This window comes from Neolamprologus multifasciatus, chromosome 14 (genome assembly GCF_963576455.1).
Source record: "Neolamprologus multifasciatus chromosome 14, fNeoMul1.2, whole genome shotgun sequence".
Lineage (NCBI taxonomy): Eukaryota > Metazoa > Chordata > Actinopteri > Cichliformes > Cichlidae > Neolamprologus > Neolamprologus multifasciatus.
The window spans coordinates 35,699,771-35,727,270 of NC_140452.1; the positions used below are offsets into that span (position 1 = coordinate 35,699,771).

At 42.8% G+C, this 27,500-nt stretch overlaps 1 protein-coding gene across 5 annotated transcripts in view; it reads left to right on the plus strand.

The window, feature by feature from the left end:
- phldb1b (pleckstrin homology-like domain, family B, member 1b) overlaps positions 1–27,500 on the plus strand; it is a 153,050-nt gene that overhangs the window by 17,487 nt on the left and 108,063 nt on the right. For 2 of the 5 annotated variants that reach the window (XM_085131496.1, XM_085131497.1), the window contains exons 1-3: positions 20,609–21,273; positions 21,414–21,515; positions 26,353–26,476. In XM_085131496.1, the coding sequence (XP_084987622.1) occupies positions 21,226–21,273; positions 21,414–21,515; positions 26,353–26,476 (274 nt within the window). In that variant the 5' untranslated portion in view covers positions 20,609–21,225. Of the gene's footprint in view, positions 1–19,444; positions 20,565–20,608; positions 21,274–21,413; positions 21,516–26,352; positions 26,477–27,500 lie in introns of those variants that run through there. The other 3 variants (XM_085131495.1, XM_085131498.1, XM_085131494.1) reach the window with 3 other exon arrangements.

A 27,500-nucleotide genomic window follows, 5' to 3' on the forward strand; every position in this document is an offset into this window, starting at 1 on the left:
TGATCCTACCACAGGCTAGACATCCTGCACTGAGCTCAGGAAATGTAACTAAACTGAACATCAGGCGTCTTTTCACAGAGTGAAACACACGGTGTCGAGTCAATACTGTGTCCAGCCAGTTAATGTCTCAGCACAAAGTTGCAGTTGTACCTGCAGGAGCCTGGGCCTGTGAGAGGCAGCTGTCTCTGAAACACTGGCTGCTTTATGGACCAAAGGGGAGAGAGAGACGCATACAGGCTGTGCTGTTGTCAAACCCATCAGAGCTGGAACGCAGCTTTCTGGGTGCCTGGCAGAGGAAACGGCAGCGCGGGGTTCCCACACTGCAGCAACTCTCCAGCTAGTGATAATAAATCCTTTGTTATGTGAGCTCATTCTGTGGAGAGCATAATCAGGCCAGGACAGAGGCACTCTATCCACCCCCCAAACACCCACCCAGTCCCATTCTCATACCGATTTCACCCGTGTTGGACCTGAACACGCTCCTGGAGCTCTACTCTTGCTGACAGCGATACTCCTGACCTCAAACGTGATCGGTGTTGGATTTATTTTCTTTGTTTTGTGGAAGGAGACGACTGTGCTGGACATTCACCAGCAGAGGACGGTAACAGCCTTATAATTCATACAAATTATACTGTCTCGTGGCAACTCAGTGCAAGACCCCGTGTGAGTAGATTAATGAATGCTGCCTGTTGTGGGTTACAGATTGGAGCAGTGATGAGAGTATCTGTTACATTCAGGCCGTTAGCATCAGAGCGCTCCTGAGTGGGAAGCTTCTTGAGTGTAGTCAACCTCAGTCCGATTTATAGAGCCTGTGTTAGCAGTTAGCATCATCTGTGTGTGTCGATTACCTGGCGGTCGTGTCCAGGTGTTTTAGACACGCTGCACAATCACAGAAACAATACAATGCTCACACTTTTGTTTTCTGATTTCAGGAATTTGCTGACATTTGTGAGGCAATAACTGTTACTCAGTAACAATAACTGTTACTCTGTGACAATAACTGTTACTCTGTAACAATAACTGTTACTTGGTAACAATAACTGTTACTTGGTAACAATAACTGTTACTCTGTAACAATAACTGTTACTCTGTGACAATAACTGTTACTCTGTAACAATAACTGTTACTCTGTGACAATAACTGTTACTCTGTAACAATAACTGTTACTTGGTAACAATAAATGTTACTCTGTGACAATAACTGTTACTCTGTAACAATAACTGTTACTCATTAACAATAACTGTTACTCTGTAACAATAACTGTTACTTGGTAACAATAACTGTTACTCTGTAAAAATAACTGTTACTCGGTAACAATAACTGTTACTCTGTGACAATAACTGTTACTCTGTAACAATAACTGTTACTTGGTAACAATAACTGTTACTCTGTAACAATAACTGTTACTTGGTAACAATAACTGTTACTCTGTAACAATAACTGTTACTCTGTGACAATAACTGTTACTCTGTGACAATAACTGTTACTTGGTAACAATAACTGTTACTCTGTAACAATAACTGTTACTCTGTGACAATAACTGTTACTCTGTGACAATAACTGTTACTCTGTAACAATAACTGTTACCTGGTAACAATAACTGTTACTCTGTAACAATAACTGTTACTTGGTAACAATAACTGTTACTCTGTGACAATAACTGTTACTCTGTAACAATAACTGTTACTTGGTAACAATAACTGTTACTCTGTAACAATAACTGTTACTCTGTGACAATAACTGTTACTCTGTAACAATAACTGTTACTCATTAACAATAACTGTTACTCTGTAACAATAACTGTTACTTGGTAACAATAACTGTTACTCTGTAAAAATAACTGTTACTCGGTAACAATAACTGTTACTCTGTGACAATAACTGTTACTCTGTAACAATAACTGTTACTTGGAAACAATAACTGTTACTCTGTAACAATAACTGTTACTCTGTGACAATAACTGTTACTCATTAACAGTAACTGTTACTCTGTAACAATAACTGTTACTTGGTAACAATAACTGTTACTCTGTAACAATAACTGTTACTCTGTGACAATAACTGTTACTCTGTAACAATAACTGTTACTTGGTAACAATAACTGTTACTCTGTAACAATAACTGTTACTTGGTAACAATAACTGTTACTCTGTAACAATAACTGTTACTTGGTAACAATAACTGTTACTCTGTAACAATAACTGTTACTCTGTGACAATAACTGTTACTCTGTGACAATAACTGTTACTCATTAACAGTAACTGTTACTCTGTAACAATAACTGTTACTCTGTGACAATAACTGTTACTCTGTAACAATAACTGTTACTTGGTAACAATAACTGTTACTCTGTGACAATAACTGTTACTCTGTAACAATAACTGTTACTCTGTGACAATAACTGTTACTCTGTAACAATAACTGTTACTCTGTGACAATAACTGTTACTCATTAACAGTAACTGTTACTCTGTAACAATAACTGTTACTCTGTGACAATAACTGTTACTCTGTAACAATAACTGTTACTCTGTGACAATAACTGTTACTCTGTAACAATAACTGTTACTTGGTAACAATAACTGTTACTCTGTGACAATAACTGTTACTCTGTAACAATAAATGTTACTCTGTGACAATAACTGTTACTTGGTAACAATAACTGTTACTCTGTAACAATAACTGTTACTCTGTGACAATAACTGTTACTCATTAACAGTAACTGTTACTCTGTAACAATAACTGTTACTCTGTGACAATAACTGTTACTCTGTAACAATAACTGTTACTCTGTAACAATAACTGTTACTCTGTAACAATAACTGTTACTTGGTAACAATAACTGTTACTCTGTAAAAATAACTGTTACTCGGTAACAATAACTGTTACTCTGTGACAATAACTGTTACTCTGTGACAATAACTGTTACTCTGTAACAATAACTGTTACTTGGTAACAATAACTGTTACTCTGTAACAATAACTGTTACTCTGTGACAATAACTGTTACTCATTAACAGTAACTGTTACTCTGTAACAATAACTGTTACTTGGTAACAATAACTGTTACTCTGTAACAATAACTGTTACTCTGTGACAATAACTGTTACTCTGTGACAATAACTGTTACTCATTAACAGTAACTGTTACTCTGTAACAATAACTGTTACTCTGTAACAATAACTGTTACTTGGTAACAATAACTGTTACTCTGTAACAATAACTGTTACTTGGTAACAATAACTGTTACTCTGTGACAATAACTGTTACTCTGTAACAATAACTGTTACTTGGTAACAATAACTGTTACTCTGTAACAATAACTGTTACTCTGTGACAATAACTGTTACTCTGTGACAATAACTGTTACTCATTAACAGTAACTGTTACTCTGTAACAATAACTGTTACTCTGTGACAATAACTGTTACTTGGTAACAATAACTGTTACTCTGTGACAATAACTGTTACTCTGTGACAATAACTGTTACTCTGTAACAATAACTGTTACTCATTAACAGTAACTGTTACTCTGTAACAATAACTGTTACTCTGTGACAATAACTGTTACTCTGTAACAATAACTGTTACTTGGTAACAATAACTGTTACTCTGTGACAATAACTGTTACTTGGTAACAATAACTGTTACTCTGTAACAATAACTGTTACTCTGTGACAATAACTGTTACTCTGTAACAATAACTGTTACTCTGTAACTGTAACAATAACTGTTACTCTGTAACAATAACTGTTACTCTGTAACAATAACTGTTACTCTGTGACAATAACTGTTACTCTGTAACTGTAACAATAACTGTTACTCTGTAACAATAACTGTTACTCTGTAACTGTAACAATAACTGTTACTCTGTGACAATAACTGTTACTCTGTGACAATAACTGTTACTCTGTAACAATAACTGTTACTCTGTGACAATAACTGTTACTCTGTAACAATAACTGTTACTTGGTAACAATAACTGTTACTCTGTAACAATAACTGTTACTTGGTAACAATAACTGTTACTCTCTAACAATAACTGTTACTTGGTAACAATAACTGTTACTCTGTAACAATAACTGTTACTCTGTAACAATAACTGTTACTCTCTCACTGAGGAATTTAAAAAGTCCATCAGAGGAGTCAACAGCACTGAACAGGCCGATGGCAGTAGACATGACAAGCGGTTTACATCACAGGTTTCTGGAGGGGTTTGTGGTAATGGTGCTTCTACAGCATGGTTTAAATCCCCCTGGGACAGTATAAACTGACTGAGCTGCATCCGCTCAGATTAAACTGAAGGCCTAAAAATGACATTTAGGGAAACGCAGGCGCCTCTCCGAGTAGTCTTTAGCTCTAAAACACAGTGAGTTACAACAGCCGTAAAAAAGCAAATAACAACAAAACAAATCAGAAAGAGAAAAATGTGAAATTAAGCTGAAAACAGAAAGTTCCAGGGTGCTAAAGCAGCAGTCCCAGCGTGACTCGAACCACAACTTCCTGTGTGACACACCTGTGCCACCAACATCAACCTCCTGAGGCAGGCTCTGTGTTTACTTCTGTAAAGCAGGACTGTTATCTTCAAATCAGTTAAAGTACCTTTGATCAAACCGCCCATCGTAACAGCTAATCGTACAGTGTGATGCTATTGGCACTGACAGGAAGTAGTGTCGAGGAAGCTGCGTCTTTATTCCAGAGTTAGCGGTGAGTTGAGTAAAGTTCCACCATGTGTGACCATTAAGCTACGTGTGGTTGATGTATGTTGAATGTGACATGTGGAAGAAACGCAGGGGAACGATGTTTTCAAGAGTCAACAGAACTGCCATTTACAACAAATGCTTTTGAAAAACATACATGTATTAATAATGGTTGTATGTGTAACAAAGGTAGGGTCCAGTTACACACACATACACACCTACGGCGCCCGGGTAAGATCCAGGTTGTAGTCGAATCGAATGACCCCGTAAAGGTCAGCGTTTTGACCCACACAGTGGAAACCTGCACCGGCCTTTTAGTTTAACATGATGGACTGTCTGACAGACGAAATGTGTAGAGACAGAGCAGTCGGCAGAGGTTACGCCCACAGCTCGATGATCTGCCGTTTGTGCATGCAGCCTGCGATACGACCTCCCTTTCTTTCTCTCCTCCCTTCATTGTCTTTTGTCTTTTGTGTGCGGCGTGCCTGCAGGCCAGCGGCTCATCCCAAAACAAAGAATAATCACTCTCAGCCTGCTCGCCTCACTTCAGCTTCCTCTCTCTTCTCTTACCTCTCGCTCTGATGCTCAGACGTGAACAGATTTTGTTGGTTTCTAATATAATTATTTCTCCTGACCAGCTGGGAGAAACATGCTGCAGCTGTAACCCACGCGGGGGTTACCATGGCAACAAAGGATTTTTGGCCACTGTCTGACACAGATGAGCTCGTGGCGCTCCTCTTTCACCTGCCTCTGTGAGGCTCTCTGATGCTGAAGGGTGTGTCTGAGATCTCAACATGAAACTTTCCTGCAGAGACGCTGTGAAAGCAGTGAGGAGAATAAACAGGACGCACGCGTGCGGTTTAAAAATGTCCATATTTGCTTTTTATAGGCAGATCGAGTCCGAGCCGTCGCTCTGCTCTTTTAGACATTAGCTAAAGCTAGTGCATGAGTGAGGACTGCACTGAGTTTCAGATCTGTTGATATTGATCATCTCTGCACACAGGTGTAAAATGTACAATCAACAGTTGTGTTAGCTGTCATACCTGCAGAGCAGCACAGCCAGCGTTCGCACGCCACAGTCTGAAAGGAGGCTTTCTATTCACGTGAGAGGCTGAAGCAAAACTCCTTTAAGAACATGTTTAAATGTCTCATTGCTTCATGCAGGACAGAAAGTCGTTTGTTTGAATATGTGAGGAGTGAAGAAAGTGCACAGAGTGCATTCATTAGCACATTATCCATGTTTTCCATGAGTGACTGAGGGGCGTCCAGTCAGTGTTTCCAGAGCGTCTCGCAGTGAGCGGGGCTGCAGGAACAATGCAGACACACAGAGCTGTTGGCTGTCTGTGCGCTCGTCTGCTCTTTGGATCCGTTTCCATGACTCAAAGGGATATCCCACACTGCCTCCAGACCCCCACTCCTGCTCCTTCCTTTCCCTCCCCACCCTGCCCCAGCCTCCACCCCCTCAGCGTCACTCCCTTCTTTCATAGTTTACCACCAACAATGTTCTTCGCTCACAGTGAGCCTGGTGGACTTTTCAAGACACGGATCCCGGATGGATTTGAAGCTTTGTTTTGAGTGAGCATGTGAAGGACAGCATCAGGGACAAAAGCGAGGGAGGGAAGGGTGAGTGACACTGCAAATGTATGCGTGTTGAAGTGACTGGCAGCGGGACGCACACACGGAGTGGCGTTTGTCTGGTGACAAGCGGGAAGATGTTTGGACCTGCTCCTAAAGATGGTGGTGTTTCTGTCGGCCTTCAGACATTTAGCTGTTTTGTTTTTGAGGCTGTGATGTTGGTGTCATGTAGACGGTTTATTAGATGCCAGCAGGAGTGCAATACCAGTAGTTTGATTACTGATGCATTACTGTGTAAGCTGCCTTTAAAAGTAAAATTATTACCTGCAGTCATATTTAGATTACATTAGTATTTGATTACTGCACATTTTATTTGTACAGTGTTAATATACAAAGTAAGTCATCAGATACACGTAGGTCTTGTTAGCATAAAGTACTGGAGTACTGCACTGACCCTCATCCTTCACTCAGACTCTAGTGGTGTCTGTGATGAATAAAATGAACATGTCCGTGGTTACCTGTCCACAGTGTCACCTGTCCACAGTGTTACCTGTCCACAGTGTCACCTGTCCACAGTGTCACCTGTCCACAGTGTTACCTGTCCACAGTGTCACCTGTCCACAGTGTCACCTGTCCACAGTGTTACCTGTCCACAGTGTTACCTGGCTCTCGCCCATGGCAGCTGGGATAGGCTCTGGCCCTTTTGTGACCCCGAGTCAAATAAGCTGATGGATGGACTGAGGGTTGTTTTCACACACACTTCTGTGTAACCATGCCAACCATCCGACTGTGACGCCACCAACATGTCGTTCCGATACAGCAGCACTGGAATAACAAGCAATGGGAACCTAAAATCCCCAAACGTGTGGTGCTTTAAACAAACAGCTTTAAGTCTCACAGCCACACACACGTGGTTCTGCTCCGTGTTTTGTGCTCCACTGAGCGTGTGCGACCCTCGGTGTGCGTCGTCCAGCGCGCTGCAGCAGGCGGCGGTGCTCTCGAGCCTCCTCCTGAGGATTACTGCGGTTCAAAGGGCCTCTTTGTCCCCACAGGACTGGAATGCCTGTCCCGCTCCGCGTCTTTGGGAAACACTGAGCCAGAAGTCAGCAGAGCCACTGAGCAAAGGAATACCACGCTGATCTCCCCCTCTTCTCCTCCACCTTGGACATGAGCACTCCAGATGGGGCGATCGTGGCTCAAGAGTTGGGAGTTCGTCTTGTAATTGGAAGGTTGCCGGTTCGAGCCCCGGCTTGGACAGTCTCGGTCGTTGTGTCCTTGGGCAAGACACTTCACCCGTTGACTACTGGTGGTGGTCAGAGGGCCTGGTGGCGCCAGTGTCCGGCAGCCCCGCCTCTGTCAGTGCGCCCCAGGGTGGCTGTGGCTACAATGTAGCTGCCATCACCAGTGTGTGAATGGGTGGATGACTGGATGTGTAAAGCGCTTTGGGGTCCTTAGGGACTAGTAAAGCGCTACACAAATACAGACCATTTACCATTTTTCTTTCTGATACCTGACTCGAGATACAGAGAGACTCTGATACTCAGGTATCAGAGATAAAAAAAAAAAAAAAGGATCCTGATAACAATATGAGTGTAAAAGATGTTTACTAGAATAAATATGATCAAGACTAAGAAATATCTTACTATGTTTTAACTATACTCTACTACTGCATTGGTGGGAAGAAACAGACTGAAAGTCACTAAAGCAAGCAGAAGAAATGATGAGCCTGGCAAAGGTAAGCTTGTCACGTTGCACACGTGTGGATCCAGCCCACACTCAGCAGAGGCCTTCACTGTCATAATGTCATTTAATGACCGCTGGCTGTGTGACGCAGGCTGTTCGGGCTAAACTGCAGAAATCAGGAGTTCGTGGAAAAGCCCGTCTCTGTCAGTCACCAGCTGTTTGTGTTGAGTGAAGCAGTCATGCATGGCTACTCTCGCCTGGTAATCCAAACAGCTTCCATAGCTGAGAATTTCTCATTGGAAGCTTTTTCTTGCTGTGGAGTTACAGGAACCTAAAGAAGAGTGTACCTAAAGAAACGGCACCTCAGTAATTTGTTATTCCAATGCTGTGAGTGTGAGGACCACAGATTAAGAGCTATTTTTGTACTCTTCAGCCAATCACTGAGCCTTGTTAAATGGAAGACGTTCTCTCCTCGTTTCGGTTGTTTCACTGAAACTTGCAGCTCTCTGAACCTTTCCAGCATCCGGTGCAGTATTCCTGTACAATTCCTGTACAACTCACAAGCAAGTGGAAAATCTGAGCCGACATCAGTGGGACAATGGCAATGAATCAAAAACTTACTGCAGCAAACACAAGGGCGCTTTTCAAAGAAGTAAAAAACGTGTTTTGCAGTTGCTTCCACTCGTACGTTGGAGTGAAGCAGCAGCCAGAGACACTGAGTCATCTGTGGGTCTGCGCCTCAGTCAGCGCTGGATCAGTGGTTTGGATAATGACAGCACGGACGCCCTGAGGTATCATCGCTGCTGTCACCGGAGACGTGCACGTGATAATGACAGCCCTCTCACAGCTGCTGAGATGCAGTTTCACACTTTGATGACAAACAGTTTTTCATGTCTGCTGTTTGTTAACCAGCAATCATCTGCATCACCTGAGCATCAGGCTGTGCAACACCGTCAGCTGCTACAATGGTGTCCGTGCCAAAGGGCACGCTGGTAGATGACATAAAGACCTGTTTGTGCATCCAGATGTCTCGTGCTCCTTTAATGGACACGATCCCCAAAACCCTTTGCGGTTGTCAGTCTCGGGCTCTTCATCTTCACTGTGGACATGAAGCTGCTCAGAAACACGTGAGCAGCCTCATGTTGTTCTTCATATTCCTGTGACTGAAGTTTGGTTTGAGAACAACTGAACCCTGATTCCACACCTCCATCGTTTTTCTGTTAGCCTAGCCTCAGCTAGCTATAGCATGAACACGTGTTCACGCAGCCATAGCGTCACTTTGATTGGTTTGTTTTCTTTGGGAGTTACGGAGCATTTAGAGCCACCGCACTCCGTCAGACTTCAGCAGACTTTCACTTCCCCTCCTCTTCTACCACTCGGCTGTGTTTGTGTGTCTGCGCCTGTTCTTACCGCTCTGTGGTAACACGACAGCTGGTGTGTTTAGCTGCCTGCTGATGATGGCGTCCCTCCAGCAAGCAGCGTTTCATGCCAGAATAATAAATCTGTGTTTACGCACGCTATCAGACTACAGGGGCTACAGCAGGATCTCAGTGTGCATAATTTACATTTTAATATGTGTGGCGCTTGGTTTTATCTGTGGAACAATATCATTTAGACCAAAAACGGGACGTACCATTGGCCAAACGATGAATATGAATGATCTTTATTCTGCAAAAAATAAATAAATAAATAAATAAAATCAGCCCTGTTGTTGTTTTCGATTGATTTGAACAACACTGGGCTGTAAAGCCGGTTTCTCACACATTTGGTTTCCAAACCAAATCTTATTTTAAAAAACAAACAAATCTGCTGCTGTTCCAGTGAAAGGACACCGAGGAGCTTAAGCAGATTAAGTTTTGCTCAGGATAACTGAGCCTCATGTTTACAATAAAAACACCGAAAAAGCAGCAACTCTGTTTCCACAAACACATTTGCTGAGGCCTCCTGGGGGCGCTGCAACAACCTGTGAGACAATTTATTTTCTATTTTCAGATATACTAAACAGTCATCAGTTTATATATACAGCTTAGCCAACAGTGACTGTTTCAGACTCAAAGATGAGATTTCTGTGGTTACATCATCAACCACAGTGAAAAATAACGACAGAAGACGTATCTGCCAGGTCAGGCAGAAACTGCTCAAGTGTGATTCACTTTGCATGGAGTCACACATTATGTCATCTCACTCTGGAGAAACAGCTGAATATAATTCTAGCTGAAGCTATGCTGATTATAGATGAGCTAACATTACCCACACATCGACTGTGAATCGACGCTGCTGAAATCCTTCCTCTCTGCAGGAAACAGTTGGTCCACTGCTTTAAGAAGTACCTTGAAGGTTCAACTTTCATGTTGGAGCCGTTTGTCAGCCACGACTAGAAGCCCACAGAAATCGCCAGCAGCAGATTCTCAATGTCAAAATATTGGTTGAGTAACATTAAAATTTGGAGCGCTGATGAATGTAAGACTGATATTCACTGTCAGCCGTGCTCATCAGTGATTCACAGGTCACTGAATGCTAAGTTTGCATGAGGCTTTTTCACCACTATGTAAAAACCACCAGCTACTTGTTGTCACTGGGCCAGTACAGGAGGGCAGATCCGTGGGCGCAGCCTGCTGCATGGCCAGCATGTCAGCCATCGTTTGGGCGAGTGCCTGGAGATAGTTGGAGAAGTATGCAAGACATTACAAAAGAAGGCTAGCTTTAACAGCCGATTAAAACCCAAGAAAAAGTCCAACAAGGAAAAACCCCACAAACAGAAAGGGATAAAAACAGCTGATCGCAGGGTAAGAAAGGCAGCTCCTAGAGGAGCAGAACCAGGACTATTTATACACGATCAGAGGGGAGGGAGGCACAAGTGAAAGGAGTTAAAGTGCCAAAGGACAATCAGACGATGACAGAGACAGTAAAACACTCAGATAAAAACTAAGCAAACACCAACACCAGTGATAACAGGAAGAAGAGAGAGAACTCAACCTGCTGCCAATAAAAAGGATCCAAAAATAAGAGAAGAATAAAGAAATGAAAACGAGGAAAAACAGAACAACACTTTGTGAATTTTCATTTGTGTAAATGAACCAAGAATCTAAGAAACAACCTTCAGGCTCAGAAACTCTGCACACGGGTGTCATCTGTACTTTGGCTTTCAGACGTGTGCAGCAGAACGCCGTAATTCCAGTGTGAGCATAAGAGGAAGAACAACTTCCAAACAGCTCCAACCAAATTATAACAAACGTTCATATTTGAGGTCAGACTGGTCCCACAGCAGAGGCTAACCCCGACCTTGGCCTGTGCCACCAACAGGAAGTGGACCTTGGCTTGTCTCGCTGTACAGGAAGTCTACATATAGTGACAGACAGCAGAACCAAGCGTCTCTTTATGTCTTCCTCTATCTTCCACACACTTCCTGCTGCTGTCTTTAAACTCCTTCGTCATGCCTTCATCACAAACACTGCTTCACTTGTTCAGAAGTGAAGCTCGGACAGTTGTGGAGATCATTTCAATGCAGTGCAGCTCTTTTTGTTAGTTTGTTTGAACAAACCACCAAAGTTCATTACTTTTATTGTCTGCATCGCCTAAAGTGTCGTATTTTTAAGGCGTGTAAACTGAGCTGGTGTTTGAGCCTTTGTGTTGTTTGGTGGCTGCAGAAGCCGTCACAGCGCTTTGAAGCTCTTTTGTAGCTGTCGTTTCTTCGAGCCCTGAAGCACCACAACTAAGGACGCCTCTAACCAGAGCTATTCAGGATCGCCTTGTAAAACTTGTAAATGCTATGTTTGGGTCTGGGTTTGAATGCCAGCACCAAAGTGGGAGCTGTGGCGCCTGTGCAGGCTGGTCTATTCTATGAAATAAAACTTATTATGTCTACAGACCTCTTCATAACATGTACCAGTGTGCAGACACATCATTTTAAAAACATGTTAGGCAGGACGTCTGCTCTGTTGCTCTTCATTGTGCTCTTCTGTCTTTATCAGCACTTTTATCAGCAGTTAGCTAAGCTGCTGTTAGCATAAATGGACAATCGTTCAGTCAAACGGAGCAGCGAGAGTTCAAGTGGACTCGTTATTATGTTTTTGACATCACGTTACATCTGGTTACATAACGTGTCCACAAAGGCAGAATGTCGTTGTTGTTGTGATGCTGGTCAGTGGTCAGGTCAGTTATGTAAGAGGGTCCGGTGGAGTCGGCGTCGACCTTTTAGGGAGATTTCCTCTTGATTTGCAGATTGTTATACAGCATTTATGCTCCCGTTGGATCCGCCCTTCGTTCCTCTCTAAAAACAGAATGTGTCATTGGGCTCCATCCAGCAGAGTAAACAGCACAGCATGCAAACAGCCTGAAGTGGCTGAGTGATCTTGGAGCGTCGGTTTCCTGAGGCGATTTCGTGCGACTGCTAAAACCAACTCTACATTTTGCAACTTGACTTTTTGCAGGTTTTATGAGACCATGCAGAACCACTGCACCGGGTATTGCTTCATATTATTTCTCAGATATATGACTTATAGGGCAAAGTTGGCATAAACCACGCAGGAAAAGGTGAGAGAACATGCAGCCAGGGGCAAACTGAGAGCGTTATGATGATAAGAAGGAAAAATGATGAAGAGAGCGTCTAGTGAAGGAAGGTGGAGAGACAGAGGAGACATGGAAGGATGGACATCCCTGCAGGGGGAGGATTACAGCTGACTCCGTTATCAGAGCCCAGAAGACCGAAGCAGAGCTGCGCTGTGGCCGCTGGCTGAACAAGATAGAGGCTTGAGAGAAATGACATCCTGCTATCTCTTCCTCTCCTTCCTCACGTTGCTCCTCATCTGCCTTCATTCGTTCATCTCATGCAGAGTCCATCAGGCCCCCGATGGGCTCCATCCTCTGGCTGTTGGAGCCCCCAGCTCTGGGGAACCAGAATCATGTGTGCTGTTCACACAGGATTGGTCACCACCCTCAGCATATAACACTGTCAGCTTTTTATACAAGTGGAATATTCAGTATGGGCTCAAGCGCCCACTCACATCCTGGGCTGTCTGACCTCAATAAGTCACATGATAGGGCGGGGCTAGGTTTCACCTGAAACCTTGGCTGATTGTGACCCACACCTGTTTTCACACCTTGGCTCCTGTGATTAGACAGAGGATCAACATGGGGTGCATGACCCTCCTGGGGGGACACTCCCATAGGGCTTAAATCTGGGACTCTCCACCACTGAGCTGAAGAAGCATCTCGATGAAACAAACTTAAAGACCTCCAGATGCTTTTCTTTCCAAGCTCCTTATTTAGCCTCTAACTGTTTTACAGCAGGCTGTTTGTCACTGAGACGTAAATGATGAAACAGTATTATATGCAGTGATTGTTCTGTGTGATAATGGAGCCAACTGGTTATTAGTTCTTTGTTATCTTTAGTTGTAAATGAGGATTGTAATGTAACAGTAATAAATGTTCTCAAAGAGAACGGTTGTTCCTCTTTGTAATTGGCATAGAGGTCAAAGGTGACTATTGCTGTGATCTGGCACTATATAAATGAGCCAGTATTACAGTGTATCATAAGTGTGTTATGTGTTAATCTGGTGGGTCCAGTCCAACCACACTGGAACCTGTTAGTCGAACATTAGCAGAGCAGAGGTAAATAATTTGTTTATCAGTGTTTAGTGCAAAAATGAGCTGTTTGTCATGGCTGTAGGACACAACAACATGCTGAGTAAATAACTGAGTATTATTATTATTATGTGTTGGTAAAGTAGCTGACATGATCTCTGAGCGGAGGCAGCAGTGGTATGTAGCTGTGTGCAGCATGCATGAAGTCTTTTGTAGGTAAGTTTTGATCTCAGATTATGAAAAGAGTTTGGTTTATGGAGCAGAGCTGCTTGAGGACTGGATGGGATTATTGCTGTCTTTGCTGTGGTGTTGGATACTTTGTCATTATTTGCAGACTCTAATCCGTTGGCCTTCCATAAAGCGACCAGGTGTGTTTGTAAGGATGTTTGTGGCACACCTGCACTCCTTCCCCTACATTCATTTATGTGCTGTTGCTGTTTCCAGCATTTGATCATAAACTTCCTTCAGCACAGTGTCTTGCCTGTGGCTACAAACTGCATCTATTCTCAAGCCAATACATTCAAACACATGATCCAACCTGCTGTGTGTACACGAGCTGTCAGTGTAGCTAGAATCAAATGCAGGTGTCAGTCTCTGCACGCTCTGGGTTTAAATCTGAACACAGGGTCTTTAAGTCAATGACAGAGCGTTATTCTGACTTTAGTGTAACGCACCATTCGACAGTCACGAGAACGTATCAACAACTACTTTAAAAACAGCTTCCTCCCACTGTTAGCATGACATCAGACAGAAGTGTTCATTTTCTACTCAGTTTCCTCAGACATCATGTCCGTTTGCATTGCAGTTTGTTTTTCCCCTAATGAATGTGTTTATTACACTGATGTGGCAGAGCTGATTAGCTTAGTCCTGCTGTGGTCAGAAGACTGAGTGCTGAGAACATTTTATATCATTTGCTAGCTCGCTACCTCCATATCAACTACTCGGCATTCCTTCACATTAGTTTTAATAAAGTTACCCTTGAAGTACAGATGTAGCTGAAACACCTGTAAAAAGGTCGGGTTAGTGGACTCCTAACTGCTGCCTGCTACAAACAACAGGTAATCACATTGTTAAAGAAACATTGTAACGTACAGTACCCAAACAGAGGGCTCGAGGTGTCCTCACCAGTGTTGGGACTAACGCGTTACAGTAACTATGTTATTATTGTGGTAACGAGCACGGTAACTAGTTATTATGCCAAAATCAGGAACGTGTTACTCGTTACTGGGATTTAGATAGGCTCGTTACTTTGTGTGGTGGCATCGCGGAGCTTCCACAGATTCAGTAACAGGTATTCAAGTATCAAGTTTATTTTCATTGTGCTGACTTTCTACAGTCAGTTACAATAACTCGTACTGCGTGAGCATGACGGAGTTTCTATACAGCTGGGTGGTGCTATGATGTTACTGATAGTGAACTTTATTTTGTTCATAAGGTTAGTTAGTAGAGTCTCGTAAAAAACGGAATCGTCTCATATTCAGAGAAATTATTATTCCAGAAACAGGAAACCAGCGGATGTCGTGTTAAACAACAGCAGCACGTTTGATCAGCTGTTGTTAGAATTTATTTAATATTAATTTCTAGTATCAGCTGATGTTTGCTGGAGCCACAGCTGTAAAGCTGCTGGTCATGATGTCGGTTTGGATATGTGGTGAGAGGGAAACATGAAGATGAAACCAGGAGATGTCCTTACTGAATCATCAGAGCTGAACAGGTGATGGAGAAACAGGTTTACCTTTTAGGTGACATGGATGAGTTGAAGTTATGAACTGTTTCTGAGAGACAGATAACCCCAGGATCCTTTTCTAAGCAGCTGACAGCTGGTAACTGTGCAGGGGCGGGTCTAGCAAAGTGTTGCCAGGGGGGCAGGTAGGGCATTAACAGGGAGAGGGGGGCACAAAGACATACTTTCTTATTCTCATTTAAAATGTCTCACTTTTAATAAATAATTATCTGAATCTTACAACAAACGATTGATAGATTGATGCATATATACCATGAGAACAGTGAACATCACTGTCCCAACAGCGTTTCTTTGCATTCAAAAGCTTTATGATTTTTCCTATAATGGCGGCCGGTCTCTAGTCAAAATGCCCGGGACGATTTTTTTGTCCCAGTCCAGCCCTGTATGCAGCTCATCTGCAGTCTGGTGTTACCTACATCTTCCTGTTCAGAAGGCAGAATTTCCGAGTTCTGAGTACAATCAAAGCATCACGACTGCAGTTTTCATGTTGGATATAAAAAGCACACATGACGCTGTGACGTAGGCTAGAATCATGGCGGCGGTCAATGACGGTCCAGGCGTGGGATTTCTCTCGTGGAAATATGCACATTATCTTTTCCTTTCTATTGGTAGGTGGCACAGTGCACTGAGGCAGGATAGTGCTAACATGTAAACAAGCTAGCAGACTGGCAGTGCTGGGTATCCAGTTACAGAAGCAACACATTAACAAGAGAATTCTGAGTAAAGCCAAAGTTACTTTCCCCGGAAACTAGTTACTTTGAAAGTAACAAGTAACCTGAAGTAAGTGAGTTACTTTTGATAGAAGTAACTAGTAATGTAACTAATTTAAAGTAACTTACCCAACACTGGTCCTCACAGATACTTTATTTAGGCTTTCAATTATGACAGCATTTATTTCTATATTAATATATAACAGATAATTTAATACAGATATGTAATGTATCACAAATCTGAGCCTGATGAGTGCACAGCATGACAGAGATGAAAGAATAAAAACATGTTTGCATCGTTCTCTCACTTTTAGCCTTCAGCTTGTTGTTGTTGCTTTGACTAACCTTTATTAGCTTTAGCATTAAAATAGCTAATGCTAATGTGAAACCAACAAAAACAACTACTGACAGAAAGCAACAATTTTTTGTATCATTTCCCATTTTGTTGCAATTTTGTGCGTAATGGACATAATAAATACTAATGTCTTTCAAGAGCTCGTCAACTCAATAAACTGAAACAGCACAATTAATGAAATGTATCATATTTCTTTTAAGTGGAGAGATCAAGTGTTGTAACACAGAAGCAGAGAAAAACCTGTCAGAGACGTCTGATCTATGGCTCATAACCACAGGGAAATTGGTTTTATTGGATGAAATGAGCGTCTGTTCATAGAGTAATATCTGCTACGTGATGTTAGGCTAACAGAGCGCTGGATGGACGCTGTCCTTTGATGAGCATGAAGCCACCCTCACTTTTGTCAGTCTTCACATTCCTGATTATCTCTGCATTCTCAGAGAAGGCCCAGACTGTTTAAATCATCCGTTTGTTGGAGAGGAGCCCAGACTGTTGCTGAGGTAGCTACTAGCCACACTGTACTGAGTGATACTGGTAAACCTGGCCATATTTTTAGCGCCACCATTCTCAGCTAGATTGTTAGTTGCACCCCCGAGAGGACGAACTCTTTCACAGCCAAACTCTGCAGTGTGAAAATAGCTCGTCTCCAGCTGTGCTGTATTTTACCTTCTTTTTTTCTCATCTATTATGTATCGGCATGTCATCTACCTATTTCATACTTTTACCCTCCATCTACATCTACTACTTGGCATGCTGTGAATGCTTTGACATTTTTGTATTCCAGCTATTTGGGGAGCTTCCCTCCCCCACTTTTTCCAACCTCATCAAAAACCAGATTCCCTCATGTGTGAGAGCTATATCTGCTCATCAGAAAACAATGTCAGCCTTTCTGTCCTGGCATGAGAGGAAGAGTGAGGGATCGAAAGATGGAGAGTTCTTTGTGTTTCCACTCAGAGTCTGAGAGAAAGAAAAGCCGCTGTTGTGTCCCCCCACATCCCACGGTCTGAGAGAAATGGCCTTTGAAGTGGAGGGAGCTAACACCATGCTCCACAGTGGCATTTAAATGGAGAGCAGAAAATGTAACAACGAAACAGGAAATCTTGTCAGAATAAGTAAATGACGATACGTTGTTGTACTTTTCCACATTTTCTGTGGTATTTTATTTGAAGACTTGCAGTGTTGTGATTGGCTGAGCTCGATAACAACATGACTGTGTTATTGTGTACTTGTCAGATTAACATCCACGTCTATACCAGCACTCAGTAGAATATTAACTTAATGAGATGATCAGTGTTCACTCTTCATCGCTGATGAGGTTTCATCTGTAGGTCGTTGTGATGGTCTGGGAATAGGAAAAACAGAAATAGGAGAAACAAAAACGGAAATAGGAAAAAGGAAAATGGAAAAAGGGAGAAATGAAAACGGAAAATGGAAATAGGAAAAACATAAACGGAAATAGGAAAAAAGAAAACAGAAATAGGAAAAACAAAAATGGAAAACAGGAAAAAACGAAATAGGAGAAATTCAAACGGAAATAGGGGAGAAATGAAAACAGAAATAGGGAAAAATGAAAACGGAAATAGGAAAAACGGAAATGGGTAAAAAGAAAACGGAAATAGGAAAAATGAAAATGGAAATAGGAAAAACAGAAACGGAAATAGGGAAAAACAAAAACGGAAATAGGGAAAAACAAAAACGGAAATAGGGAAAACAAAAACGTAAATAGGGAAAAACGAAAACGAAATAGGCAAAAAAAAACAGAAATAGGCAAAAAAAAGAAAACTGAAATAGGAAACACGAAAATGGAAATAGGAAAAACAAACGGAAATAGGAAAAACAGAAATGGAAATAGGAGAAATGGAAAAATGGAAACAGAAATAGGAAAAAACAGATGTCCAAAAGCACAAGGGAGGGTATCTGGGGAGACAATAACCCGACGGACCAGTTGCAGGAACCAAAATATGCTAAGAATTGCGCTGGGAGACACTTAAAAGAAGTGAAGGATCTATCGGTTTTGTGAGGAAAGAAAAGATGAGAGGTAAGCGTGTTAGCCTGACTATTAGCCTAAAGGTCTGTCATCAGTATTATAGGAATCATGAGAATAAAACACACTTACGTAGAATGTTTTGGTTCCTGCAACTGGTCTATAGGGTTATTATTTCCCCAGAAACAATTCCCTTGTGCTTTTGGAAATCTGTTTTTTTCCTATTTCCATTTTTGTTTTTCCCCATTTCCGTTGTGTTTTGTGTGCTTTTGCAGCGTTTTTTCTTATTGCTGGTGTTTTCTTAAGTTGAAGTCCGTTTGGCCTCTCAGGGCCACCGTACAGACTTCTACATCATTTGAACATATAAATGAGTTAGTCATGTGATGGCAAGGAGAGGAGAAAAGGTAATGTGTAATATGTTACATTACAGTGTAACTAATGAGAAAGTAATATGTTACATTACAGGGTAACTAATGAGAAAGTAATATGTTACATTACAGGGTAACTAATGAGAAAGTAATATGTTACATTACAGGGTAACTACTAAAAAAGTAATATGTTACATTACAGGGTAACTAATGAGAAAGTAATATGTTACATTACAGGGTAACTACTAAAAAAGTAATATGTTACATTACAGGGTAACTAATGAGAAAGTAATATGTTACATTACAGGGTAACTAATGAGAAAGTAATATGTTACATTACAGGGTAACTAATGAGAAAGTAATATGTTACATTACAGGGTAACTACTAAAAAAGTAATATGTTACATTACAGGGTAACTAATGAGAAAGTAATATGTTACATTACAGGGTAACTACTAAAAAAGTAATATGTTACATTACAGGGTAACTAATGAGAAAGTAATATGTTACATTACAGGGTAACTAATGAGAAAGTAATATGTTACATTACAGGGTAACTAATGAGAAAGTAATATGTTACATTACAGGGTAACTACTAAAAAAGTAATATGTTACATTACAGGGTAACTAATGAGAAAGTAATATGTTACATTACAGGGTAACTACTAAAAAAGTAATATGTTACATTACAGGGTAACTAATGAGAAAGTAATATGTTACATTACAGGGTAACTACTAAAAAAGTAATATGTTACATTACAGGGTAACTAATGAGAAAGTAATATGTTACATTACAGGGTAACTACTAAAAAAGTAATATGTTACATTACAGGGTAACTAATGAGAAAGTAATATGTTACATTACAGGGTAACTAATGAGAAAGTAATATGTTACATTACAGGGTAACTAATGAGAAAGTAATATGTTACATTACAGGGTAACTAATGAGAAAGTAATATGTTACATTACAGGGTAACTAATGAGAAAGTAATATGTTACATTACAGAGAATGAAGTCATTCTGATACTTATGATACAGAACAACCTTGTCACTTAGCTCATGCATGCTGCTCAGCGGTGTGTTCTGCACAGTTATCACTGGCTGCATTCACTTCACCTGCACAGTGAGTTGTATTGGCAGCACTCCGTCCTCCACGTAACCAGCAGCACATTTGGGATTCTTCCTCACAGCTTTAGCTCAGAAACTGCTGGCTGCAGCTCCTCGTCAGCAGGCCCTGACGCCAGTGCTGTGGACGTGGTTGGACGTAGTCTCATTAGCAGCTTATGCATTTGCACAGAATAATGCACCTATACTTCTGTGACGTAGAAGCCATCATTTGTATCTTCAAGTGGGACTGAAGACTGCGTGTCCGTATTCTGCTCTTCACGCTCTGTTTGTTCTATTCGTGCTTCTTCAGTCAGGACTACGGTATATTTGCATAATTACAGTCATCGCCACTTTTTATGATTCAACAACTTCAAAACATTATTCTTCACTCTCTGCTTTTTTCTTCCGTTCTTTTGATCATTGCTTACACACACACACACAAACACACACACACACACACACACACACACACACTCGTCTACCTGCTATCTTCAGCTTTGGTGCTGCCAGTCAGGAATGTAGGTCTTCCTTTAGTGGAGCAAGCAGCAACAGGTCTGACCTTCTGAATGGGAGTTTATGTGAAGCTTTAAACAAAAGACCACGATCAGGACACAAAGACAGTCTGAAGAAGCTAAAGTCACGAGCAGTGCCGCAGGTGTCCCGCTCACAGTCGAGTCCCTGCTGGGTTTGCTGGGTCGGTCGGTCTGGAGCAGCGTGGTGCCATGGAGGCGATGCATTTGCTGGACAACTGGAGAAAGGTAGAGGTTATATTTGGAGCCAACCACTGACAGGTGAACACCTCTGCTTGGTTCCTCTCACCGAACAAGGAAAAGAGGAACAAAGTGTTTCTTCAGGCTCAAAAAGGAGTTTGTTTTTACACAAAAGCTCTTTGCTGACAGCTCTTTGCTATTTTTATTTTCTGCCTGTTTTGTGATTTACTGTGTGAGGCTCGCTCGAGGCTGCGCAGTCTGTCAGGAGAGCAAACACGCTGATAATGCAGCGGTGCTTTGTTATCCTGAAGGCAGAGCGTGTCACGCACAACATTTTAGGCTTGCATACGACTCTGGTTGGCTCTGTAGACTCTGGGATAATTATGTTTTCTAACCTTTCCTGTGTGGTTTTCTGTGCTTCTCACATAATGACTGCAGTGTTTAACACTTATACTAATATAGACACGGAGCGTTATTTATACACATCCATCCTGTGCTGACTTGATGGAAATACCCCAAAAATGACGTGAATAATAAGTGATGAGTGTGTGTTTGAGGAGATGAGGCATGCTGGTGGATTTCCAGTCAATGTGTCAAGAGGTTTAAATGTGTGTGTTTAAACCATCTGTTACCATCTGTTGTGTGTGTGTGTGTGTGCTGACAGTGTGAATCACACCTATAGAGGCATTAGTGTGAGGGCAGAGTTGGGATGGGGATTCCCGACACTCAGACTTTCATGAACTGTAGTGGAAACAAAGTGAGTCGGGGACCTTTTTAAGCGTTTAGCTTTTACTTAGACCTGGACTCCAAAAAGAGAAATGTTTCTTTTTTTAGCGTTTGAGAAATGAGCTCAGCCGTGACGACGTTTGTTACTCACGTTCTCATTTCCTCTTTCAGGATCTTCATGTGTCGCAGGGAGCCGTGGACAGCTCAGTGGATATGGACCGCCTGAACAGGAACATGCCGGAGTGTGGACGGCAAACTCACCAGGTGTTACAGGTGAGTGTGTGTGTGTGTGTGTGTGTGTGTGTGTGTGTGTGTGTGTGTGTGTGCGTGCGTGTGCTGTGAGATGGAAACAAGAGTCAGTCAGTTTTATTTTTGTTCATTGGTTCATTCAGTGTACTGCACGTTAGAAGCAGACGCCTTACCTCCACACTAACCTTGAGATCCAGTGTTATCATTGTGACCTACAGTGGGAGCTCCACAGCATCCAACCACAAACAACCAGAGCTGGGAAACAAGTGCAGAGTAGAGCTTTAATAGAACTTTGTTTTTAATCTGTACTTTACTTGAGTAGTTTTTTCTGACAACTGTTTACTTTCATTCCATACATACAAATATCTGTACGTGGTAAAACGGGCTCGTTACTTTAGGTTTAACACACTTGTGGGAAGTCCTTACTTCACTGCACGACTTCAAACAGTGCACCGATCGGAGGCTAAACAATTCAATTCAATTCAATTTTATTTATATAGCGCCAAATCACAACAAAAGTCGCCTCAAGGTGCTTCATAGATACAGAGAAAAACCCAACAATCATATGACCCCCTATGAGCAGCACTTTGGCGACAGTGGGAAGGAAAAACTCCCTTTTAACAGGAAGAAACCTCCAGCAGAACCAGGCTCAGGGAGGGGCGGGGCCATCTGCTGTGATTGGTTGGGGTGAGAGAAGAAAAACAGTAACGCGGTGTCCATCACTGGGGCTTCTAACATACAGAGAAGTAACAGAGGCAAAGCCATATGATTCATGCATCATTCATAGCGCTGTGCTCAGGGTCTGTGCCAAACGAGCTGGACGGTGTTTTTGGTGAGGATGTCAATAATAAGGTCAATACTTACAGTGAGCATGAAGAGTCCAAACACTTGATAGTTTTGAATGAGCACATTTGTGTCCTGTAGCTCCAGAGAGCATTAAAGAGGCACACTGTGTTTGTTTTTGAACTTGAAGCACAAGAACATAATCATTTAATTAGTAATTAGATTACACCAAACAGCCTCAGTGCCATTTTTAGATGTCATCACTTGGTCAGTCATTTTGAAAAAGTCTTCATTTAGTCATATTCATTAGTAAGGCCAGAGATGCATTGAGACCATTTAGAGTCGGACTCCTGGGACACCGTTCTTCTAAACGTGGCAGCTTCTGAAACACACAGAGGGCGCTCTCGTCCTCTGACATCCTCTGATGTTGAATGTCGGCACACTGGGCGACGGGACGGCGTCCTGGCATCGAGACTCCACGGAGCGTGAGCACTAGAGGTGGGAATCACCATACATCCCACGATACGATATTATTGCAATTTTTAAAAATATTTAGCGATATTCAGATTCTGTACATAAAGGTAAACTTTATCAATCATCATTTTCTCTAATATCAAAGTCTCACACTCAGTCTTTCTCTCATTTCAGTTTGATTGTTGACAAACTGAACGGTTTGTATTACAGTCTAGTCCAACTTAACTGAATCAACCATCTGGTACAATTATAGCTATTCTGAACTATGCAGTTTATGAAAACTATGCAGCCCCTTCAGCAACTGAAGAATTTGAAAGTAAATTAAAACAAAATATAATTTTACATTAAATAAAGTTTTAAACTTAATTCAAATAAAACATGTCTTAAATTAAAATAAGTAAACTGTCATGTTTATTAAACACATTTGGACAGTGAAGGAATGTCAGGATTCTTGCTCAGAAAAAGGATCAACATGCTCTGAAGTCAGAGCACAAAAACCTTTTTGTAACAAAATATCGATTTCTGCTGTCCCTGTATCCATACATTATTAGAAACAAAATATCACCATGCTACACAGTATCCATTTTTCCCCCACCCCTAGTAAGCACAGAGGCTGACGTGTCACTGAGGTCGGCACCAGCAGCACATATGTCGGCGAGGGTAAAGTAGTAATTAGACAGACTCGCAGATTAGATGTCTGTGCTTCACACCTGCTGCTTCTAAAAATCCTGCAGGCATTAAGGAGGGGGGAGGGGGGGTTCTTCTTCTTTCCTTTTTTCTGTGCATTTATCCAGTTAGAAGGTCTGGAGCGAGATTACACTTCAGTGATTCCTGCAGACGTGAGAGACGTTCAAAGGGAACTCGTCTTCATCTGCAGATCTTTTCAGTAGCTCCTCATGTATCTCACACTGGGCTGCTGCTGCCCCTCATATCTGCTCTCTATGACATCATAAAGATCTGATAAGGCTGAGCTTTTGGCTCCCAGTTATTTGTACATTATTTCAAACTTTGGTGATGTTTAATATGAGCATCCACCAAGAAACTCATTTCTTATTTCTTCCAAAGCAGCTCAGCAGCATGAAGGACGAGCTCTGTTTAAACAGTCGTCAGATACTTTAGTCAAACAGCAGACTGCTGCGGGGTCGATGTCACCCACCTGTGCAAAACAGCTTCTTATACCTCTGAATTTCACTTCCTGGTTTGGGGGATGTCAGCCTGATGTTAGCATGGTGTGACTCCTCTTTCCTTAAAGTCTCTGCAACAAAGCTGATGAGTGCAAATAACGCTTTGTTGCTGGAGAGGAAGCAAAGAAGTCAAAGCAGGAAAATCTCTGAGCCTTGGTTTTTCCAAAGTTCACAGCTCGCAGCACTCCCCCTGTGCGCTCTGAGGTCCTGCATTGGTGTTTCACAGAGACGCCTGCAGAGGCTGCAGCCTCTACGTGCAGGACCGTCCATCATCACTCTGAGAGGACACGGCAATGAAACCTAACTGTCCTTTCAGACACGTTGGCATTAGTCTCCACATTTCTACAATAATTCTGTTAATTCACAGAAAAATGAGCAAAAACCAGGAAACAATATTTTGAACACAGTTGAAAAAATGTTTTTCTGCTATTTAAGTTGAGCTGAGAGAGATTTATGAGTTTAATCCAACATCTGATGATATTTTTTGATTTGTCATTTTTAGTTTGCTGTGCAGAGTGATCCTGTAGTGAGTTCATCTCTTAAAAGCAGTAAAGAAATCAACATGTCAAAGACACGTAAACAAGGTTATCCATTTAAATCCCCCAAATAAACATGTGACCATATAACGAGCAGGACGTCTGCTGCAGCGTGCCTCACAGCAGCTTCATGTACAGATGAAGCACACATTTACTTCTTAGACTACATCAGTGTGTCCTGCACATGCAGGCAGGAAGCTGAGCGCTCCACATGGGAGCAGCAGCACACAGCAGATCAGCCAGCATGCAGACTCCTCCCCTCTCATCCCATCACTCCCAATATAAGCTCTCCCAGTGCCGTAAGCAAGACGCCCTCTATCTCAGCAATCCTCTTAGTCTTGACCCCACTCTACCCACCGACCCCCGCAATCAGATAATCCTATCAGGACACGCCCGGCTAGCCAACCAGCCGAGAGGACGGCGAGTCGCTCGTCTCGAAAAACAACACACAGCCTCATCAGTGGGACACAAAGATGCAGACACAGCAGCAAACGCCTCCACACTCACTGCAGCTCAACACTGGAGCTGCCACAGGTGGAGCTGCCACAGGTGGAGCTGCCACAGGTGGAGCAGCCACAGGTGGAGCACAGGTGGAGCACAGGTGGAGCACAGGTGGAGCACAGGTGCAGCAGTCCCAATGTCTGGGACTTCAAACTAACTGTGTGTGCAGTGACAGAGTGTTGTGGACCGACGCTCATTCAGACAAGTTAATGTGTTCATTCATGAAAACATGATGTGGCAGCTTTGCCCAACATCAGCTTCCAGTCACTTCATCACTTCTTCAGTTTCATGTAGTTCACGAAAAGAAGTAGTCAGGTTTGGGATGAACTAATGACATAGTGGAAACACACAGGCAGGAAGTGAAAAATGTTCAATTTACCAAAATAAGACAAAGAGAAGAAGAATATCAGGCGGGGACGGTTACAGCTCCTGTGCACGAGGCTGATCACGACACTGGAGCAGAAACAGACGCACATCCTTCTGCCTTCATGAACATGAGCCAAAGGGAAATAAAGATGCTTTTAAACAAACAGTGAATCAAATATTTTGAAAAGCAGCTCCTGAATTTTTATCCATGCACAGGGTCACAAGTGAGAAAGCGCGGGAACCAGAGCAGGAAGTTCTCCATCATGGGAGTTTGTCAGAATAACTCGAGCTAAGAGCTCAACAGCTCCGGTTTGTCCCGTGAGAACTCGCCTGTCGTGTCAGAGCCTGGGGGGTCAGCAGAGCTTTCCTGCCTCGCAGTCAGGCCTCCGTGCTGCAGAGCAGAAGCGCTGCGCTGAAGTGCTCATCACAGGTTTGCTCGCCAAACGCCCTCCAGGAGCTTCGTGTCTCTTAATTGTGGAGCGCTGTTGCCATGGTGACGTCCCTTCCCCCTCGCGGAGCTGAGCGCGCGGAGCTGCTTGAGCCTGAGCTGTGAGGGGAAGACGACGCACACCTCCCTCAGAGGATGAGGAGCATGTAAACAGCCACAGCAGCCTCCTCTGGGGCCGCCCCCCCCCCCCGTGATGCTGCACGTCTGTGCTTTTATGTGACGTGTAAAACCAATTAGTGTTACTAATGGACGAGAAACAATCTCCCGTTAGCTCCCACAGCACTTCATCATCCACACACAGTGGAGGACGTGACCTCCTCGGGTTCAGAGGTACAGCTCTGTCAGGCTGCACGCAGCACGCTGCCGTGCTTTCAGGGGAAACAGCCACACATACCGACGCTTCAAATGTAATGGCGTTTTGTATAATTAATCACACCTCGAGCAGCCAATCAGAATCCCTTCTAGATAGAGAACATGCAGCATGAGGAGCATGCTTTTAAATCACATGACCGATGTTGATTTAATGTGCCAAAAACAGTCGTCACACTGTTAATGTCCTTCGTCTGCAGAGCACCCCGCTGGACCTGATCGAGACTGGAAAGGGGCTGAAGTTCCAAGCAGAGCGCCCCCACTTGGTGAGCTTGGGGAGTGGACGCCTGAGCACAGCCATCACCCTGCTGCCCCTGCCTGAGGGTGAGAGCACTGCTTTAACACCAACACACAGTAGTTAGCCGTGGAGCAAACCTGAACAGCAGGTGTGCAGAGCTGCAGCCAGTCATCACCGTCAGGCTGTGGTCAGTTTGTTTGGTTCATAAAGAGCTGGTTTCTTCACTGATGCAGCGTTAACGCCACATTCCCATAGAGCTGAGCTTTCATACATGATGAATTCATCATGTATGAAAGCTCAGCTTCTCTTCAGTCGGGTGTCTTCCCTGCTGCCGTAAAACGGCGGTGGTGAGGCCCCTTCTCTCCTAAAGGTTTAAATGATCTTAGATGTAACTGGGACTCCCCAAAGCTCTCAGTCCTGGTGCTGCTGGATCTAAGCGCAGCCTTTGATACAGTAGACCACGCTGTTCTTTTAAACAGACTGAAACACATGGTGGGCCTCTCTGGTTCACTTCCTGTCTGTCAGACAGAACTTTTATGGTGAGTATGGATACATGCTCCTCTAAGATCCATAGAATGACATGTGGTGTTCCTCAAGGGTCGGTTTGAGGCCCTGTACTTTTTAATTTGCATATGCTCCCTCTCTGCGGCGTCATCAGGAGGCCTTCAGATAGATGGTCTGAGGCACCGAGCATTTTCTAATTCTAAGCCTCACCTGTGTTTCTTACTGTCCGTGTTTTTGTTGCCTGCAACACCCTGGACAGCTGCTGTCATTCGTGTGTGTCTCGTCACTTCTTGGCGTTCCTGTCGTTGCCTTTTCAGATTCCTCTCTCGGGGGTCTCCTCCAGACAAAGCTCATGTCTCAGGGTTTGTCGCACCGTGACGTTTCATTGGACCGTGACGTTGCTGCCACGCGTCCTCGTTTTTCTCAAATTAGCATCAGAATGATTCATGTTAGTGCAAAGGAAGAAGTCATGCTCTTTCACTCGGACAACGTTAGCTGATGCTTCGTGCCTGAACATCGTCCTCCTGCCTCGGTTCACATGAGAAAAGATCAGATTTAAAATGATGTTAAATGTAGAATAAACGACACAGGCTGCGCCGTCATTGA